Source organism: Erithacus rubecula, assembly GCF_903797595.1.
Source record: "Erithacus rubecula genome assembly, chromosome: 15".
Lineage (NCBI taxonomy): Eukaryota > Metazoa > Chordata > Aves > Passeriformes > Muscicapidae > Erithacus > Erithacus rubecula.
In genome coordinates, this window is record NC_136667.1 from 6,354,389 (window position 1) to 6,375,262 (window position 20,874).

The window sequence follows — 20,874 nt, forward strand, 5'->3', positions numbered from 1 at the left end:
TGTCTTTTAAAGAAAGTTGTTAGAGGACCAGAGGAGGTTATGAGCAAACAACTGAAAATACACACTCGTCCCAAGAGCCACTCAATACTGGCACGTCATTGGTACTGCTTTAAAGAGGAAAAAAATTACATGCAGGTGGCTTCAGTCTTCTTTGTATGTCCTGTCATATATGGAATTGCCTTTAGACAAAACAGTTAAGAGGAACAAAGAGGATACCAGCTGAGGTAACCTAGGGTTTGGTAAACTGGAACTTATGGCCCTCAAAACTGAGTAAAAACGTGCACCCCAGAGGTTAAACTGAGTGACACCTGGGCAGGTGCTCCAGGGTACAAACACATTCTGCAGCTAACACCACAAGCTGTGTTTGAGAATGTGAAACACCAGGTTCAGCTGGTTTTACAAAAATATCCTCAGTCTGCTGGTAACAGACAACTGGAAGAACTCAGTGCTGCCCGCTACAGACTTCTCAGATTAGCACTTCTTAAAAATTAATAAAATGGTTTATTTTATATATACATATGTTCCAAAAAATTTATACAGTTAAAATATCAAATTAGTGATCTGGTAACAATACTGTTCAAAATAATCTCTTTTGTATGAACATTAAAATACACGTTTTTAAAAGCGTTTCCTTTTAGTGCTTCCAAAGCACAGCGTGTGCCAAGGCCACCTGAAGAATCTCCGTCCTCCTCACAGGATGAAAGAGAACTGAAGTCGGGGACCTGGGAAGCCTCAGGTGCACTTTCATAATGTCTGCAGACAAAACAGAAGAGAGTCTGAGGTAGATTGTTTAGTGACCATCAGGTGGTAACAGTCACAGGGCTGTCTTTAGCTTTCATTAACACAATAGCAGTTTCTTTACTCTCAATCTACACTGAATCTCAAGTTTAAAGGCATGGCTAGCAGTTCTTGGGAACAAGACCCTTGTCTCTGTGGTGGCAACATGCAATTTTACCAGTGCAGGTGTTTCTGGGAGGGTTTTTTTGGGAACACACGGGCTCTCTCCACGATGCAGACAGTGTGTGCATTTGACAGTGCCCCATTTTAGTGCAACCTGCTGCCTATAGCACGTAAATGTCTAATGACAGCGTTCAAATGAGTAAATTCTCATCACCTGCAGGAGGGGCAGCAATGGTTATTTTCTTCCGCCTGTTGAGCAAAGAGCACCCTCCACAGGAAAAAGCCACACCTTTCATAGCAAATCCTTAAGGTTATAGCCCAGCTTCTGCTGAATCAGGCTCTTAAAGTTAAAGCTCCACTGCTTCTTCTCAGACTGTGACAGTAAAATCACTTGACTGCCGAGATGGTGAGGGCAGCAGCTCCGTCCTCTTCCACTCTTCTGTGGCACAGCAAACTCGTTCCTGGTCCGCACTGTCCGGCTGGACGTTATTATCTACTGTTGACATGATTAACTCTGTTGGGTGGGCTGGTGAAATCTAGTTCCTCTAGTATTCTCTCTAAGTGTTGTATTAAGACCCGTTTTTTAAACCTGTAGAAGAGAAGAACAGCAATATAAATTTCTTCTTCCAAAAATACAGTTCAACAGCTTAAGAATATTCAGCCATGACAAATGGTATTACCAGAGGCTCTCTGTTTCCAGTAGTGAAGAGTTTGCTTTATTTCTGGCATTAGAATGGCTAGAAAATTTAATTGAATACATCTGTCCTTCCCCAACCTACTCATATATATCTCTCTAATTCATATTTAAACTTTATGTAAAGACCATTTCCACATAAAAATGTAACGTTAGTTTGACTATTCAATTATAATTTAAATATGTCAAACCAGAACATCAAAATACTTGCACTGATAAAGTTTATTATGTACTACTATGATCTAAATTAATATTTAATTTATGACTCAGAGTAATTTCTATCTGGACAAACCTTGCTGCTTCCTTGATAGCAAATTCAATGAAATACTTCTGAATTTCCATAGGTCCTTGCACCTCTTCAAGAAGAGAAAATATTTTTTCATAATCTAAAAAAAAAGAGAAATAAATTCAACCATGTATTAAAAATGAATATTGCAGATGCAATTTCAGAAAAGCTCATGAACCAAAAAGGAAATATAAAGCCCAGTTTCATGTATCTCTCTATGATAAAACACATAAAGCAAGAAAAACACCTGCATTAGCTTTAAGAGTAGAATACAGGTGATAGAATAATTTAAAGTAATACTGAGGATCTGAGAATTGAAATGTGGCACCAAAGATCAAGGTTCTCTTTAAACAGCAGCAGCTAAGAGCATTTATCCTCAGAAAATGCAGGCTGGTAGAGAGAAGCCTCCCATTTCCATGATCACAGTTAACATGCACAGGGCCACCAAACCCTGATCTGGCCTGAAGCCATCATTTCTGAAAGCAGAGGTTGCCATTAGATCTCTAAAAAGACAAATAAATTATTAACTCTTATTAGTGTGAGCATAACATGACTGTCCCATTGGTACAAGGTAAATATGTCCACTGCTAAAGAAAAAACTGGACATATTAAATTGCAAACAAATTTAAAACCAGCATTGTTTCACTATTTTCCATAACTGACCCCAGTATGAATACATTTATGGTGCTGTGACCAAGAGTCTGCTCAGAATGATGCAACAGGTAGAGGGAGCATAAATGGTCAGACCTCTGAACAGATGTACATATTCAAACTACTACAATTTAGCTTCTATCTTTGATGACTGCTTGAACTCTGCAGCAAGACAGGTGACTCACACTGAACACACTGGTTTATTCTACAGCACCATTAACTAGGCATGAATTTGGTATAAAATTGGACGAGCCCATTTCACAGAATCTCACTTTTACTCTTCAGTTCTTAAGAGTTTGCAGCTCTTGGTGTTTCATCACCAGTTAGTCTCACAAAATTAAAAAAGAAAAAAAAAAAATCACTCTGCTCTAAACTGCTACAATTCCCTTTCAAACGTATTCCAAGATGCACCCTTACAGAGATATGCCTTTGCCCTGAGAAGGGAATTTTGATGGACAGAGCAAGAAGAACACTTCGTGTACACAGGAGCAAGTGTAGCCTAAGGCAGAGAATTCAGTCTCATTAGACCACTGGTAATAAAACCAGAACCTCTGAAAGGTCCTGCTTTCAATGGGCACCTCTTACACCAGTTAACATGTCTCTGAGGGCAAACAGGGTGACTTGGCACTCAACCTCCCAAGTACAAGTCAAAAACTTGAACTCACCTGCCCAGCATTTCCTCCTTTTTTTGCCCCTCTATTGCTCATTTATGAGCAATCAGAAATTAATCTGAAATCATGTGTATATTGAAAATAGCTCCTTCCCTCCAGGAAAAATCTTCTCCCTCACACCACTTACATACTGAAATAAAGAAACCCAAATAACTTACTTCTTCCAGGTTTGCGAACCTCTTTCATCACTTTAATTTTGATGTCAGCATTGCTTCCCTCCAACATGGTAGGTGTTATTTTAAAGGAATTTGGCACAGATTCAGAAGTAGACTCCATGGCCCGCTTTTGGTCATCTCCACTCACACTGTAATTCAGAGGCCCTCGAACAAGTGCGTTGGTACCAGGTTTATGATCCAGCCCATCTTCACTTATACAATTGAATTCAACAGGTAAGGAGTCTAAGTCGTTGGGTAACATCTCATCCTCTCCCACAGCAGCTGGAACCACAGGAGCCATTTGCACAGGCAAGCCATCAATCTGCTTCTCCATTGACTGACAATTTTCTGCTTTCTTCTCTCCATTGCCATCTTGGACAACATTGTTACTGGTATCTACAAGTGATAAATATGTATCTTACTGGTGCATAAGTGCAGAATCAAAAGAACCAAATAGAAGTAGTTCTGCATCCTTTCTGTTTCAAGTGCTGTGTAGTAATCTGACATTGCAGGAAAACACTCTAATACTTTTATTCAACTGTGGATGTGACCAAGGGAATACTTCCCCTTTGGACTGTTACATTTCCTATCACTGTTGCAAAGTCACTATATTCTATATTCCTAGAGCAATGTCATGTCTTCCTTCTCTTCCCCAAACCCAGCTAATGGAGTTTTCTTCGGACTCCATTTGCTGCAATAGGTGGGTACGAAAATTCCCACTTGTGGGAAATAAAACAAACATTATTTTAACTTTCCTTCTTCACCAGAGAATACACAAAGAAAAACTAAAACCTGGTCTATGACACTTTCTATCTCCAAACAGTTTAATTTCAGATCTCATTAGCTGTAGCAGAGCAGCCTGTTTATCTAGGCCAACAAAAGAAACCCACTCCAACGTAACAGCAACGCACAGACGCGCTGGCAGAACCTTTTCCCTTCCTCCCCAGAACCCCCCCCCACCCAGCTCACACACCTTTATTTGCTGGGACACCCCTGAGGTTCAGGGAGGAGGGGGAGCCGGGAGCAGCAGGTGGCCCCTTGCCACCCACGTGGTTGGTGACGACGGGCGGTGACTGGGGGCGCCGCAGCAGGGGGGACATGCTGCGCCGCCGCTTCAGCGACGCCGGCGTGTTGGGCTCCCCGGGACGCTTGATCTTGTTCTGGGGCCCGGCCACAAACTCGTCGGCTTCGTCTATCATCATACCCTGAAAAAAAAATATAAAAGAGTAATTTAAGTAGCAGTACAAAACAGCAACTGTTTCACCAATCCACTGAGGAGTTGAGTGCCTCTGTGTTCAGACTCAAGTGGCTTTCAAACACTTGACAGCTCTCAGAACTGAGATACTCAGTAACCAGTAAACCAGCACAATTCCATACACATTCCTCCTGCACCACAAGGGAAACATCCCTCCTTTGCACAGGCTGCACAGGTCAGCAGTGCATTGTAGTTGTGGGGAGAAATTGTTCTCACAATTTCAAGTTGCATTAAATATACACAGCAGGCAGCAAGGTCCCCCCTACCTTCTTGTCCTGTTTGAATGGATTGCCAAATGTATGGAGTCTTTTTGGTTGATCTGGGTCAATTTCCCGAAGAGGTGAAGGCATCATTTTCAGGTATTCCTGGTAATTTCCCATCTGAGCAACAGGAACACTATGAAGGCAGTCTGCAACAGAAAAGAGAACTTCATTTAGTCATAAAATTAAGGCGATACAAACGTCACACCTCAATTTCAAGAGCTGGCATTTAAGAACTAGAACTGATAATTTCTTTTGACTACAGAGAATGAGCTGTAGACTACAATTGTGGAAATAAGCCTGGCAAGAGCTGAGCTTAATTGGCAGAAAAATAAAAAATATGCAAGTTTAATTTCTATGCTGACAACTGCATCTTTAGACCACCAGCACCTCACAAAAAAGCAAAGAGAGATCCTCTGTGTCTTAAGCCCCCATTACTTTATAACACATCTACAGAACCCTGGTGAATGTGAAAGCCCTCCCATGAAACTTATTTTTAAATTTCAAAGCAAGCATGACATCTTGCATGACAGAAGGCAAAGATTTCCTTCCTTCCCTTTCAGAGTCAAGAAAAGGGCATTGTATGACCCAACAAGACATGCAATGGCCACTTCTGCTGCCACACCAGAGACAAAAACCACTACCTTAAAGAAATAACAAAATTAGCTATAATCTCTTCAAGCTATTAATGAAGAACTGAGACTCCTTACCTTCATCCTGGCCCGAGATAAGCCTGTGTGTTTTCAGAAGATTGGTTCTCATCCTAGTTAGCTGGTCTAGAAGACTGCGACGAGGAATATCATATGCATTTCTGAATGCCTGTGGCTTCAAATCCTAGTTTTGTCACAAAACAAGTAACTTTCAGTTAATTCATCAGTTCTCATGCATGAAGAAATTCCACTATGAACTGTAATAACATTAACTTTTAAAAAATATTCTTAAGTAACTTTAGACTTTCATAAGTGGCTACAAGCAGCTGTCTTTCCAACATGACCTTATTCAGCATTAGTGCTTTCAGCTCCATTAAGAGTAAGCACATTAATTCATGGATGAACAATAGCTTTCTTTTGCAGAGATTGGCACTTAGAACACAGTAATTTTCATTTACTACCATGGGGTTTTCAAATAGTGTCCCAAAATCAAGTGCAAAAAAATTGCATTTACTCTTCTCCCTCTATGTCTATGCTGTAGTCATGATAGGTATTTCCTTCTACACTAAGTCCATATAAGTTACCCATTTAAAACAGATAAGAATAACTGCTTAATCATGCAAGATCACAGTGCTGTTTACCTTGTTTAAAAGTCCTATGTGGAATCCAGCAAATTCTTTAACATTCATTTCCGACAGTCTCAGAGGAGATTCCCCAGTGATCCCTTGCAGCAGTTGCTTAAAATCCCTACTGTGTACCAAGGAGAGGCCACTGGAGTGATTTTTCACTTTTATTCCAATTTCTTGTGGAACTTTCTTACCCACTGAACCTATTATCCGTTCCGATTCTATTTTTGTCTAAAATGGAATCATACCGTGAGTTAAAGAATCAGCAGGCATTGCACATTGCCAGTACAAAACACACAGTACATTAGCAGAATAAAACTATGCATTTAGCACCCTACTACCTACCCAGGGATATATTGGATTACATAGATTAGATCTCAAGCATAAAGAAAATCCTAATGTGCTAGCATATAGAAAAATATTTAGCCAGTGTATCTAAATTTATATGCCAGTAGGAGGTCTGTGAATATCCCTCATTTTGCTGTAACTCTGTGACTCTCTTGTGTCCCTGAAGAATCATTTTTAAAAGGAAAGAAAAAACAAAATGGAAGGTAAGATGCCTTAGGTTACAATAAAGTTGCATCTAAAACAACAGTATTTTTCAGATATAGCAATATAATTTCAGTTTATTTTTGAAGCAACCTATGAACTAAGGCTTGCCCTGTATGTTTGTATCAATATAAGAGAGAAAAGTGGCAAAAGAAATCTGTTTTATGAGTACATTTCTAAAAATGTATCACTTCTCCAATTAGAACAGATTTCTTATTACAGCTACAGAGAATTTTACTGTATTAAGCTCTAACTGTATTCAGAGTTAAGGTTTTTTTTACCCACTAGCAAAACCTCCAAAGAAAAAAAAAAAACAAACACCCAACCAACCAAAACCCCAAAACCCACTGTGATTGCAAGCCACTTCCCCCAGATCTCCTCCTCTGCAGAGTTTGCTTTATTATCTGTGGGAAACTAAATTTAAGGACAGCAGGAGCACAGCAGAATTCTGGAATTGCCTGTGCCTATAGAGTTTATAATGCATTCCACACATTCAAACTGTTCCATGTGCTGGGAATGTCTGTGAGAGCCACAGCAGCCATCTCCAGTCAGTCCAACTCCACAGTGCAGATAAATCATATGAATTTGCATAGCATTAGATCACCAAAATACCACAGCAAGTTTTATGTCTAGTAGATTCTCAGTCATTCAGAGGCTCTGGGATGTATTTTGTGCATTCTTTAAGGCGGAGGATTTTTTTCTTTGTCATTTTAAAGGCTGCACTGCTTCCCCACTGCCTTCTAGATATTGCAGTGCTGCTTTAAGAGCCACTCGTGCTAAGGAGGAAGAACTTCCAGGCCCTTACACCTGGAATGGCAGTCTTAGTAAAAAGATCTGTAGGACTATTTCCCACCAGGTCACACTTAACACAAAGAAAGACTTTGACCTGAAGGAAACAGGAAGCTCAGATATAAAGCTTGGACTGCGATTTTACCCCCCAAGGACAAGAACACACTTTTTTTTTTTTTTTAAATACATATTGCCAAGACACATGGAAATAAACATGAGACTGAAAGCAAGCCTCTGACTTCAGCTGTGAAGAACAATGGCAAGAGCAGCCATAAAACCAATTAGTGATTTTCTTTAGAGTTTAAACTCTAGCAGATATTCAAAGTACAGCTGAAGAACATTTCATTTGCATTCCTCTCCACCACTTACAGAAGGCACAATCACTGGCTACAGAACCATAACAGATTCATCCATATTTGCAGTGGAAATGCTCACCAATCTTCAATTACAATATATGCTGCACACCCATATGAACTCCCACAGGGATTAACTGCTTTATAATGAGATTACCACAAACTAAATAATCAACGCACTTCTAATTGCAAAGGTTTCATCAATACTACCTGTTGGCTGAGTTTTTTAAGGTAAGAGATAACACTGTAACTAAGTCCACAATCTAAATTATCTGATATCAGATTTGGAGCTCCCATCATCCTTAGGGCTTTCTTTAATGGCTATAAGGAAAACAAAATACACAATAGTAAGAGAATAAGTATTTAAAAAAGAAATTTATAAGCTCAATTATAGGAAGCTAAGGCACATAGATTAGTGCTCTAGCTTTTCCACTTTTGGCCACTAAAATTCAAGTCTATTCAGATAACATGTGACATGAGTTTGGTGTCTAACTAGCTCACAATGGACATTATGCCACATCACCAAGACACCACACAGCATATGGTGCCACTGGTAATTTCCACTCAAAGGCTCAGGTCCAGAATAGCCGGGATGATGCAAGTCCATATTGAGGTGCATTGTCCAAGCTACACGTAGAAGGTGACACAGTGCCTCCCTCCACCCTTTATTTGGCCCAGTCAACATCAGCTTCCCAAGTTCTAGCACTTCATCCACATTAACAAAAAATCTAATCTGCACTTTCCTTATCCAGTTACAAAAATTATGCCAAATTTGGCTTCTCTGAATACTCTGAAGTACTTTTAATCAAAATAATTTAATATTTAATGATCAGAAAACACATTTATTAAACACTTAATATCTTAACATAGCTACTACTACTCCTCAATATTTCTATCAATTTTTTAAAATTCTTTCAAATGTTTGCTTTAATCTACATACCTCTGAAAGGTAGAATGTTCACTACCTAAAATGCCATCATAATTATGTAGAAAAAAATTTACTAGAAAGAGGTATGATGCAAAGGGCTCTGGTCACACCAGCCATTATACCCCAGAGGATGAGATGAGAAGAGGAACATACCAGTAAGTAGTAAGGAGGCATGGTTTTTAAGTAGTTGTCAAAAGCCTGTCGCCACTTCAGGTTTGGCTTAAGTTTGTGAACCTTAAACAAGTCATCTGCAAGAAGGAAAACAACAAAAGGAAATGTCATTTATAGAGTCCCACAACTTCAGCTTTTTCCGAAACCGTTCGTGCCAGGTTTCCCCCCGTTTTCTCCCCTCACCCATCTCCCAGTGGGGCTTCCCCCCAAAACCTGCTCTTAACCTGAGGTGTGAAGGATTGGGAATCCCCAGTCCTAGCTGCAGTAGGCAATCCAGAGCAAGTCCCCATTACAAACAAACTTACAAGAACGCCAGACTTAAACACTGCACACTACCAGCAGCATGGAAGGTGCAACAGATCCACCTGTTAAAGAGTTTCACCTCCCTTGCCTCTCTCTTGCACATCAGGGAGTCCCTGTATCTGATTAAATCAAACAATATTAATTTGGTTCAATTTCCATTTTCAAACCAGCTTTCTTCTGTTCAACCTGTATGATGAATTCTGGTCTCCAGTAAAAATATTCTTTGGCATCAAAGGGAAAGAATAAAACAAGTCCAATCAGGGAATCCTTCTGGTCAGCTTTGCTGGACTTGCTGCCATCAGCAGCAGCTGCACCTGGCAGACAAGGGGTTACTTCCAGCCAAAACACCTGCCTCATGCCAGAACAGCAGTCTCCCATAGGTATAGACAAGAGACAGAAATTAGCTACAAAACCTGCTGTCCTTTAAAAGAGGGGCAACCAGATGTTTCTTTCCTTTGGATACTGTTTCAGGCTCCAGGTGTGCACCTGGCTGTTTAGGAATGGCTGAGGTGAAGCCTATTTGCTGTGCACACTATGAACTGTGACTGTGGTCTCTACACCCAACACAGCATCCTGCAATTTACCATTTGCAATTATGAATTATCCACTGAAATAAAGGTTCTTCTTAGTAGGATAGTAGCACGCTGGCAAAGTGAAGCTAATGGAAGGATATGCAGGTCTGGAGAAAGGGATGTCCAAAAATTAACTGGGGAGAGCTGCAGGAGACAGAGATGCACAGAAGAGGGTGTGCAAAAGACAGATGCAGCAAGGAAATTGTTTTCACCACAGTGAGTTTTCAGGAAGACATATATGGAGAAGAAAATTTGACTTGCACAGTACTCTGCACAAATTGAACAGATGTTATGATACTATTTTCCAAGTTCCCACAGATAAACCACACTCAATTACAGGTATTTTCCAATCTAAATGAATTCTGGATTACATATAAAAACCATACTACAGATGCTACTTCTTTTCTTCCCTGGCCTGAAGAAAGTGGGCTAGAGTTGGAGAGGACAAATTAAAATTCAATTTAAAATCTCAACATACTTCAAGCTTAGCACTATTATCCAAAAAATCCTGGGATGATATCATGACATATGGCAAATATAAAATAACATCCATTCTCATCTCACAGACCTATTACCTTTTTGCAGCAAAATGCAACTTAAACTACACCCCTCTCAAAATTGAACATAAAAAACCCCCACAACTTAAAAAGCAACATGTTCAGTATTATAGTATGTCCTAATATTTCAGTCTGTTGGTTGAGTACAGCTTACCCTTTAAACTCCTTATCAGCACTTCATCAATGTCTGACCTGCTGCACTGTGAGGCTGTACCAGCAAGGGCACACAGCACTGTGACATGGCACAGCCACTCTCAGCTCAGCCAGCTGGAGTCCCAATCCACACCACAGCTCTACTCCCAGATATCAAATGAAAAGGCACCTCCCTGATCCCTGCTATCCTAGGGAAAAAAAATCTCAAACCTCAGCAGAGCTTCAGCTTTTTAAAATCAGTCTCCCCACAGCACAAACCCACTGCAGGAGCTGCCACCCTCTCAGAAGGGTGGTAAAAACAGCCACAAGTTTCAAAGAGAACTTCACCATCAGCATCTTACCTGCCTCTGCCTCGAGAGTTTGAGACACACACTGTCATCAGACTGCAACACAGCCACATGAAAGGCACTTTTTCCCCTGTGCCCTGGGCTGCACATGATGATTTATACAAATAAGCAAGCTAACAATAATCCAGTAAACTATGTCTTTCACAAATTAAACCTCAAACTTTTGCAGATAAAACTCAAGGAGTATTGAAAAAAAACCTTACATAATTTAGTTTTACTTCTACCTAAATATTTGCACATACTTATTTCTGCATAGTTTACTTAATGCAGAATTCTTTTAACTTCTGAACTCTGAAGGAGTTAAAGCACTGTATAATTGGAAACATGATATTAAAAACCATCAGGAACAGGCTGCATGCTGCAACAACTCAAGGGATCAGGTAAAACCACACAGACCAGTTAACTGAAAACTGTATTGCAAAATTTTTATCCACTTCAGATTAATGTACAAAACTACCAAATCGTGACAAACAGGACAACAATATGCACTTTTAACACTCAGTACTATAGAAAGGGGCTGGATGCACCCTTTAAGATCAATGAACAGCTTAAAAAAAGAGAGCATGAGAGAGAGTCAGCAGGTAATTTAAGTAGTTCAGCTGGAGACTGTTACAATAGTTCATGCACCATGTAACCCAAGGTAAAACTTTAATGTGATTGGTGATTAAAAAAATAATAATTTAAGTCCACCTGAGCAAATACACCACCATTCCCTCCTGACGTCTATAATTCTCCTAATTATGCACTAATAGTCACTCTTCTATTCTAGGTAGTAGATTCCTGATTTTATATTCACAGGAAACAGTAACCTTTCCTGCAAACAAACCTCTAGCCAAAAATAAGGCACTGCAATGGAAAACAGCATCCATCATTACCTAAGAAAAGCAATGTGTCACTGTTTCCCCATTGATACAAAAGGTATCAAAATGTATTTGGCTGTCCCTCCCAGAGCTACAGCATGCTGTGTGAGAACACTGGTGAGAACACAGCCCTTAGCTTCCAAAAGATAGAATCACCACTTGCAGGTTCCCTCACAGAGCCTGTAAAAGCATCAAAGGAAACTGTCCATGCTGCAGTCCTTCACAGGCAGACATTTTCTAAAGCTCATCCTGTTGCATATTTAGACCCACAGAAAAAGGGTATTTAACCATCTTGTCAAGGCATTTCCTGCATGGCTGTTTCACTGCTGCTTCTGCTGACACTCCCAATGAACAGTCACTCTTACTGCCCAGCAGTGCTTGTCCTCCCACCCATGCAGCTAAAAGGAGCCAAGGAAACATCTCAGGCAGAAGCATTTAGAAATACACCTCATCTTTACTTAGGTCTCCCTAAAACCCCTCCTTCAAGTTCTGCTTCATTAACTTGGCTGTACAAATGTTTTTAAACAGAACAGCACCTGAAGTATAACAGCTTTGCAACAATTCTTCAAGAGGAAATTTCTATCATCTGTGGGCCAAGCATCCAGCATTGAAGCACAGCAGCATCTGCCTGTGAAAGCTCTGCCTTCAGCAGCCTCCCACTGAACAGAAAGAACTGCACTCCACCTCCTCAGTTCTGGGAGCAAACCATCACCAGGCTAGTCAGCACTTCCCTCTAATTTTCTGAAAGCACACTGGAGCTGCTGGGAATGGACCAGAGACCAGTGTTTTCATCAGTCAACCAAACACAATGCATGAGTCCATTAACATACACACAAGTCCATTAGCTTCACTGTTTTATCCAGTCCTATTAATTGGCTCCTTTCCCTTACAAAGCTTCTGAATGAAGGCTCTGTAAGTTAAAAGACAGGAGAAGCTACAGCATTCCCAAATCCACCCTTGCAGAAGCCAAGACATAAAATCATCAAAGCTACAGTATGTGGTACAATTTACCTCCCTCTGGCACAAACCATTACAAATTGTTTCAGTTTGCATGAGTATCAGGTGCAAGCTGCCTCATGCCTATCTACCTTACCTGTTTTTAGGGCTGCCTTACACTGCTTTTCAAAAAGAGAATTACAACTTTGCCTGCTCAGGAATGTAGGAGGAAAACAAAAATGTAAACAAAAAGAATCCTTAAGAATCTTACTATCTGTTTATAAGGTTGAACACATCTGATAATACAGTAGAAATATACAGTTGTAAAGTGGTTTTGTCTTTGAAAGTGACCAGAAGGAACATAGGTAGACTATCCATGGTACTGTCCCAACCAGTCCTCCTCCAATATTCTACCAGTAGGGCAGGAGCCACTAGAACCACACTGATGCACCAGCATGGGAGGTAGTGGCTGAATGGAGCAGACTTCTGGTCTTGGGAATTCTCACATCCTTTTAAATCTGGGTGAGAATAATGAAAAATTGGTTTTACACACTCAAATCAGTCCTCTGCTGAACCATCAGTATCCACTACCAGTGTGTATGGAGGAAAACACAGTTCCTACCTACCTACAGAGGCAATATTGCTAAAAATATCTACAAACAATTTACCAGGTATGTTGCTTATCATGTCACTCCTTTTCTGTACTGCTAAGTAGATAAGGGCCCAGATCTACTTTTGTGTTGAAGGTATATTCCACAGAACTTAATTCTACCATGTCTTAGAGACCAAGGATAAACCAAGTCCTGGAAGAGATCTGAAGGTGACACTGTGTGTGTTTGCATGAACAATATGGAATGCATGGGATTCATGCCCTCAAGAAAACATACAATCTACAACTCAGGCAATGTGGAAGCTCTGCATTTTCCTGTGAAGAGCCTTCAGAAATGTAAGAAATGGATTACCAGGTGACTAAACTGCAGAATAGCACTACACACACTGGAAGTGCCTTTCCTCAAAGAAAAGGAAGAGCTTTACACCCCTGTAAAAAAAACAAAAAAAGGCAGGGGGAAGACAAGAGCTGCCAGAGAAGACACAGCAGAACTGCAAATGTCAACATCAAAACGAACAGGGAAGTTAAATTTAGGATCAGTGATGGCTTTTCAGCTAATGGATATGCTGCAGTATTTTAGGAACCACAAATTCACCAAAACTCTCATCCTCCTTCCACACTTTGGGACAATTATCAGGCTACATAGATAACTACAAAAGACAAGCTATCAGCAAGCAAAAGTTTCTTCTTTTTTGCTTATGACCAGGATTACGAAAAAGCATTCCTGAACTGTGTTCTGATCTTTTTTTCCTAGAAATTAATAGAAAAATCCTTTGTAAGACAGTAAGACTCAACTCTCTTGGTCACTGTTCTTCTGTGTCATTAAAGACACCCACAAAAACCAGAACAAAAAAGCCTTACAGCATCTGCAACTGAAAGGGTTAGTGGCACCCTGGAAACTCTCTCTGCCATTACCTTTTTGACAGATCCCTACCAACCACAATTAAAAATTGTGGCAGTAGCTCACACAGCACCTTCTCGTATCATCTTTCCTTAGAAAATAATTTCATTGTGGGAGTAAAAAAAAAACAAAAGCAAAACCTGGTCCTTTGGGCAGGAAAGAAATGCAGACTGTTCCACTGCTCAATTCCTTCTTACTGCTCTAAAACTGCATTAGGGAATTCCCTCTTCCCAACACCCGTGACAAACACTGCATCTCATCTTCCTGTAAAAAATAAGCTGCTACAAGAGCAACTGCAAAACCTGGATACACCACACCCTAAATGAGGGAAAAGAATGGAGGTTGAAGCTTACTCCAGGTTAAGGAAGAGGCTACGTGTCTAGGAGGTGAACAGCATCAAACATGCACTGGAAGCAGGTAGCTCTCCTCCTCTGCTGGAGAGAAAAAAAGGGAGAGGGGGTATGAAAATCCTCTCCTCCCAAAGTAGGTTAAAAGAGTTTGCAACATTCTCTACTCTCTGATCTCCATTATTTTATAATGGCTCAAACTAAGGCAGAACACCAACCATTATTGTCTTGCTTTTATACTCTGAAGCAGCTGCACTGGCAGCCCAGTGCAGATTTGTTACCTACCTAACAGTGGAAGTAAAACAGGGTAGTTGTAAGGCATCACAAAGAGGTTTACACAGGTTAAAGTAGTGCTTGCTTTTAAATACCCAAACGGGTGGCCAAGTTCGCTGTATTTTCCACTGCTACTCACAAATACCTGACAAAGAATAAGAGAGATCATTGCATTAGAATGAAGAACATGAAGAATATTAAGCATGAGGCATTTAAAAATTCAAATCAATCTAGCCAAACTGCATTAAAGACAGCAAATTACCAAGCACAGACAAACCTGAACACAGAGTGAGTATGGATTTACATTCTATAGTCACAAAACATTTAGTGCACACCCAGCAAGAGTGGAAATGCTCTTCACAGAGTAATTTTTACTACTTTAGTGAAACTACTGTGAAGTGATGCCCTGAAGAGCTTTTGAAATTATTCAAAATAGGTTAGGGGACATATGTTGGAGGAATGTTAAATAAACAAGCTATTAGAAATCAGTCTCCTGACTCAAAAATAGCATAACTAATATTTACAACACTGATTAAAAAAAAATGCAAAACGTTTTCAGGCATAGAAATTAAATAAAACAACCACTCAAGAAATGTCTTGATTATGCCCAGTGCTAACATTCTTAAAATTTTATTTTTTAAGTGCACATATATGAGGGTCTTTACCCTGAAAAGCAATACATGTAAACAATATTTCAACAGGATAAAAATGGTAGATGCTCTTGACTGAGGCAAGCAAAATAACCCACATCTAAGTCAAAAATAGTTTTCCTAGAAAAAAATAAACCTTGCAGCAAATAGCAAGTGGTTTTCCTCTATTTTTTCAGGGCATAAGGAACAGGGTTTGTTACATGGTTTCTATGACAATGAGCCTATTCCTCTGATTTGTAAGGGTCTGATGTGTAGCTGGAAGAAAAAAAAAGCAGTTTTTGAAAAACAGCAGAGTAATTTTAGTAACTCAGGCAAATAATGTACCTATGAATATTTACAGGACATTTCTGAAATCAGGTTTTTTTTAAAGTAACTTTAGTTTTTCTTCTGAATATGGCATGACATATTTTCAACTAAGCTGTAGTATTTATTAGGAATACACAAACAGAGACACCTCCAAATTCACCCTTCCAGATAAAGTACCATACAAAGCATACTGCTGGTGTACACATTAGGCTAATATTTAAAAGAACACCATGAAGAAGGGAGACTGATTTTACAGAGAACACAGAAACTTATTAAAAAAACTACAAAAGGAACATGTGTCAAAGAATTTCAGCAAGCAGAATTTTGACCTCTTCAAGGCCAATCTAGTCAACAGTCAGCTTCCATTCCATTCCCATCAGCAGCTTCAACCATCTAGTGAAAATGATTTGCAGCTGTTCATTAGGTAACATGATGGAAACTAGTGCTGGGTTTTCCCTCTAAGCAAATGGGAGCCTGCAGAGAATTTCAATTCAGCCAAAAATGGAACCTGGGGGGCATATTTCTTAGCAAAATGAGATGGACCTAGAAAGAGAATTAAATGAGATTACAAAGCCTGTGAAGGGAACACCCAATTCTGACTCCTGATAATTCTCTTAGAAAGGAGGTAAGTGAAACCTTGACATGTTTCTTCTCTTCTGGTGCAGAGTTTGAACCAGACCCCAATTCTCCAGGCTTGCAGAGACTGAAGTACCTCAGATTACATTTCTAGAATCAAAAAAAGGGCAAGTACCTGCCAGCAGGTATGGGGAGACTTTCTTTCCAAGATGTACTGGGTGAGGGGTGAAGGCTCCAGCTCATACTTGTCAAAAGGAAGCTTGTCTATGACCATGGGCTCACAATCCACACAGGAGAACCTCACCACAGGGTGAGCAGTGCGTGGAGGCTGAAAAGGGGGAAAAGGTATCAGTTTTCACATATTTATGGTAAACAAACCAGTTCTCTTAAAAACATCCATAAGTGGGTATTTCACCATCCTATAAGTTTTAAAACACTTAGTTTTCATAATATTCCTTCAAAGGGAATAAAATACAAGTTCCCATAACAGAATATAGATTAACTAAATATTTCTCTAACTGAAAAAAATGTTAACACTGATACATTCTTCCTTCCAAGACAAAAACATGGTTAATATGCCACTATTTATCTTTATGTTAGAAGCCTTCATGTCCATCAAGCTACAACACAGGTTTAAAGGAAACTTCAACTCTTCTCAGTTTGAAGTTCACAGAAAAATAGATGTGAGATGGCACTCAATTCATAAAGAATCTCACAAAGAATTCTCCACAAATCTCTTTTTTTTTCCCTCCTCTTTAATCAGGAGGTGGGAGCAAGGGGAATGGACAGACAGTACCTTGTGCACTTGCAAAGTGCAGGAACAGAACATGCCTAACAAAAGAGAGATGTTTAGAAAGGCTTGTAAGGCATGCCAAATGTGCCATCACTTCAGTAAGAAAAGGAGAAATTAATACTGCTTTCTCCTTATTTTCTGCAGGGAGCAGCTCTTCTATTTCAGTTTTAATTCTTCCTACTAGTGAAAAAAGAGTCCACACATAAAGTAATACTAAGGAAAAAAAGCCATGGTTGATTTTCTTTCAAAAACAAATGATCCTTTTTCCATGTAAATGAATTTTATAAAGCTCTGATTAAAATTTAATAAGCTCACTATGATTGGTGGTACATGAAGTAACTTACAGTTCATTTTTATAATCTTTAAAAACCATTCAGCAAATTAACTAACCATATACATGGAAGTGAACTTTCTTGATACAAGAAATGTCTCAGGTTACAGTATCCACATCACCCTTTTACAGTTTTAACCTTCTCAAACAAAGTCACATCATATTATAAATAGAGAAAGTAAAAACTACTGAATCCATTATCTATTTTCAGACTGTTCAACTATGAATGTAGAATCTCTTTTTCAGTTCTTATTTCACTTACCAGTGTTGGTGAATTCTGATCAGGCCAAAAAGATTCTGGGATTGGCCAGTGCCCCACAGGAACACCCGTTTTAGGGTTAGGCCGTACATAAATGAGTTTATGACAACTATGCCACGGCTGAGAAGCAAATGAATTGATGGGCCTGGATGAATCAACAAGTCCATCTAAAATTTAAACAAAGCAAGATAACAAACAAAAAGAAAATGAAAAGCTACATGCATGCATTTGTCTGCTAGCAAAATTTCTGTATTAGCAGCCAGTAAGGCATTTTATTACTCTTGTTCCAAAGACATACAGATCTTTACATCAGAGACTGAAATAACCTATGGATCCAGGTGTATCACAGAATCATCTGAGAAACAATTACAATATTTGCCCTGATCTCCCTTCAGCTCCTGTGGCACAGCCATTACACAGTGAGTGCAGTGAGGCATACTCACATATTATGGAAAACATATTTGCTTAAGCTCAGTGTCTGAGCTCCCACAGGCAGCACCAAGCTACTGCTGCTGGTTCTGCTGCACCTGCAAAGGCTGAGAATTGGCATTTTCACTTCTACATGGGCTGCAAAGCTCACTGACTGATGCTGCCACTAGTGCAAACTCAAAGAGGAGCAAAGTTTCTTGGAGAAGCTGGATCCATCTTACAATAGGCAGCTTTTGCCACATTTTTAATTACAAGAATTCACAGATCACTTGAACTCCACAGTCTGCTGGAAGGGCCAGCATTCCCTGCCAGTCCACCAGCACAGACACCCCTGCACAGTGAGGACAAAGAACTCATCTGTTCTAGTTTTCAAAGACTGCTCTTCAAAGCAAACAGCACAGAAGAGATCACCCACTTAACCAATCTTCCTTCTTTTATAAAAACTTTGCATTACTGGTTTTCCTTGCTCTAGAGAATTGGCCAGTAATACTGTGAAAACCATGTTTCAGTGACACATCAGTTTGGTTTCTCTACATTAGAAAAACAGATTTTTACAGCTTGGGTAAATCCTATTGTATTTCACTCTGGTTTCAGACTTCCTCAATTCCCAGAGATGAAAAGTCTTGACATTTTTATACACTCATATCCACAGTCCATCACCATTCAAATGTGAAAAAAATGAAGCAAACAAACCCCCCCTCCAAATTTCACCAGTTGTTTTGCCACATAGGAGAGAACATTTGGGCCACCAGAGACATGGGAATTTACTGCTGTGCTGTCTAGCACAGCATTACAGGAAAGCCTTATTTAAATAAGCAAAACAAGAAAAACAAAAAAAGCTGATTCCACAATGAAAGCAGGAATAAAGTTGGCTTTGCTAGAATGTTCAGATGATACTAAAAGCTATTATGCTTTTTGATATTCCAGGATCCTAACTTCCTAAATTGGAACTAGTCAGCCCTCTCCTCTTCCTTTAAGTCACAAACTTCTTCAATCTGAAGATCTGCATCACATTTAGAGTACACCTTCCTCTTTCCTCTTTTGTACTTGACTCACAGGGAGCAAAGTAATTCCTTGTTCTTAGCACATATTTTCACTTGCAGCTAAGACCATTCACCTGAAACTTACTGTTCTGTGATCAATTAGCAGAATGAAAATGTACAGAAAATTAAGCATTGAGATTGCTTCAGAGATGTTTAAGTGTTTAAATACACTACTGTTAAATTTAATTATTTTAAGTACAGTCTTGACAACACCGTAATTCAAACTTAAATACTTCCTGCAAACATTCACTTTCCTCAGCCATCCAAAAAGAGGCAAAAGGAGTGACACAGAGCCAGACAGCAGTAGATGATCCATACAAGCATGTGCAGACATATGGCATCATTTAACTTAGCAAGGATCAAACTAACACTTGTAGAAGATGCATCCTGTACACTACAGGGAAAAGGTGGCAGGAAGGACATGGAAGACACTTAAGGATATATACAAACAAACCAAACATTTTGTCTTAAACATTAGGAGCAGGGAAAAAACCCAACAATTACTGTACCTTCTCCAATAGGAGGTGGGTCTGGTCCTGACTTCTCAAAGTTAATAACAACTCCACTTTGGACTTTCTGAACTAAAGATTCTAAACATTGATTCAACATTCTTTGTGTCCGAACGCAGTACGAACGACCTATGCAAGAGAGAAATGACATGGGGAAACAGAAAAGCAAATTCTGAGTACTCTTACTTCAGATGTTTCATTACCTAAGTCATACTGCCAAGGCTTGTAATTTTATCTGAAATAACAGCAACAAACTCTGTACAAGGTTATGTAAAAGGCAAAGTACTTTGCAAATGCAATACAACCAAGAAAAAGCACCAAAACCCTACAACCTGCTGAGATTTCACTTGTTACTAAAAAGAGGTCATTAAGGCTGGACAAGTTTATAGAGGCCCTTAGGAAGGCCTGATTTCACCAAGACTATGTAATCTATCTGCTTTTGTCTACCCCAACCTCCCCCTCCCACACAACAACTTCTCCAAGCACCAATTAAAAAAAAATTCTAATCAACATTTCGAGCAATAGGCTGCAGAATTAATTTTTTAAAGATTAAATTTAGCTTATCAGCCCTGCAGCAGAATTAATATCTCACTAATAGTAGTCCTGCCCAATTCAATGATTAAATAAATAAAAAAATTAAAAAAATTAAAAAGCCCTCATGATGAGCAAAGCCATCCTCCAGAACAACTAAAGAAATTTTCCAAAACCTCCTACTGCATTTAGAAAATGCTCTCACATCTAGATCTGAAATAGGAGTAAGTTCTGCTATGCCACTGGAATCCAAGAAAGCACCAGATGGATTCACATGGACACAAAGCAATTCAGAGAAAGCAGCAAGAGGTGAAGGTGAATTAAAGGAAAAATATTTCAAGGCAAATGCCAAATGTGAAGCAAAGCAAAAAAGCATCCAGTTACCTCCTGTAACCTCACACATCTGTGTGATAGCAGATTCATCAGTAGGCACACTCCCAAGCTGCTCTGGCTCAGCAGATGCAGCTCCTGGCAAACGCAGAACCAGAGCAAACAGCCTTTGATCCCAGCGGAATGGTTCTTTGGTTAATTCACTTCCAGGCAAAGGAGAATTCAAAGGAAGATGAAGCTGGTAAAAAGAGATTTATCATTTTCCACATTTGACAAACCAGCTAAAAACATCATATCTAAATTGATTCATTTATCTGTAC

At 39.5% G+C, this 20,874-nt stretch overlaps 1 protein-coding gene across 15 annotated transcripts in view; it reads right to left on the reverse strand.

Moving 5' to 3' along the window:
• Positions 1-471: 471 nt before the first annotated feature.
• LOC306808352 (integrator complex subunit 6-like) overlaps positions 472-20,874 on the reverse strand; it is a 49,409-nt gene continuing 29,006 nt past the window's right edge. For 3 of the 15 annotated variants that reach the window (XR_013775988.1, XR_013775990.1, XR_013775998.1), the window contains 15 exons: positions 20,609-20,792; positions 19,694-19,822; positions 17,716-17,879; positions 16,505-16,657; positions 14,810-14,942; positions 8,921-9,015; positions 8,050-8,160; positions 6,164-6,379; positions 5,583-5,706; positions 4,879-5,021; positions 4,331-4,562; positions 3,361-3,753; positions 1,887-1,980; positions 1,115-1,489; positions 472-753 (listed from right to left, as the gene is read on the reverse strand). Coding sequence is in view for 4 of the 15 variants with exons in the window: in XM_079318853.1 (XP_079174979.1) it covers positions 1,390-1,489; positions 1,887-1,980; positions 3,361-3,753; positions 4,331-4,562; positions 4,879-5,021; positions 5,583-5,706; positions 6,164-6,379; positions 8,050-8,160; positions 8,921-9,015; positions 14,810-14,942; positions 16,505-16,657; positions 17,716-17,879; positions 19,694-19,822; positions 20,609-20,792 (2,271 nt within the window). In the remaining 11 variants the exon portion in view is untranslated. Of the gene's footprint in view, positions 1,490-1,886; positions 1,981-3,360; positions 3,754-4,330; positions 4,563-4,878; positions 5,022-5,582; positions 5,707-6,163; positions 6,380-8,049; positions 8,161-8,920; positions 9,016-14,530; positions 14,612-14,809; positions 14,943-16,504; positions 16,658-17,715; positions 17,880-19,693; positions 19,823-20,608; positions 20,793-20,874 lie in introns of all 15 variants that reach the window. The other 12 variants (XM_079318853.1, XM_079318855.1, XM_079318852.1 and 9 more) reach the window with 9 other exon arrangements.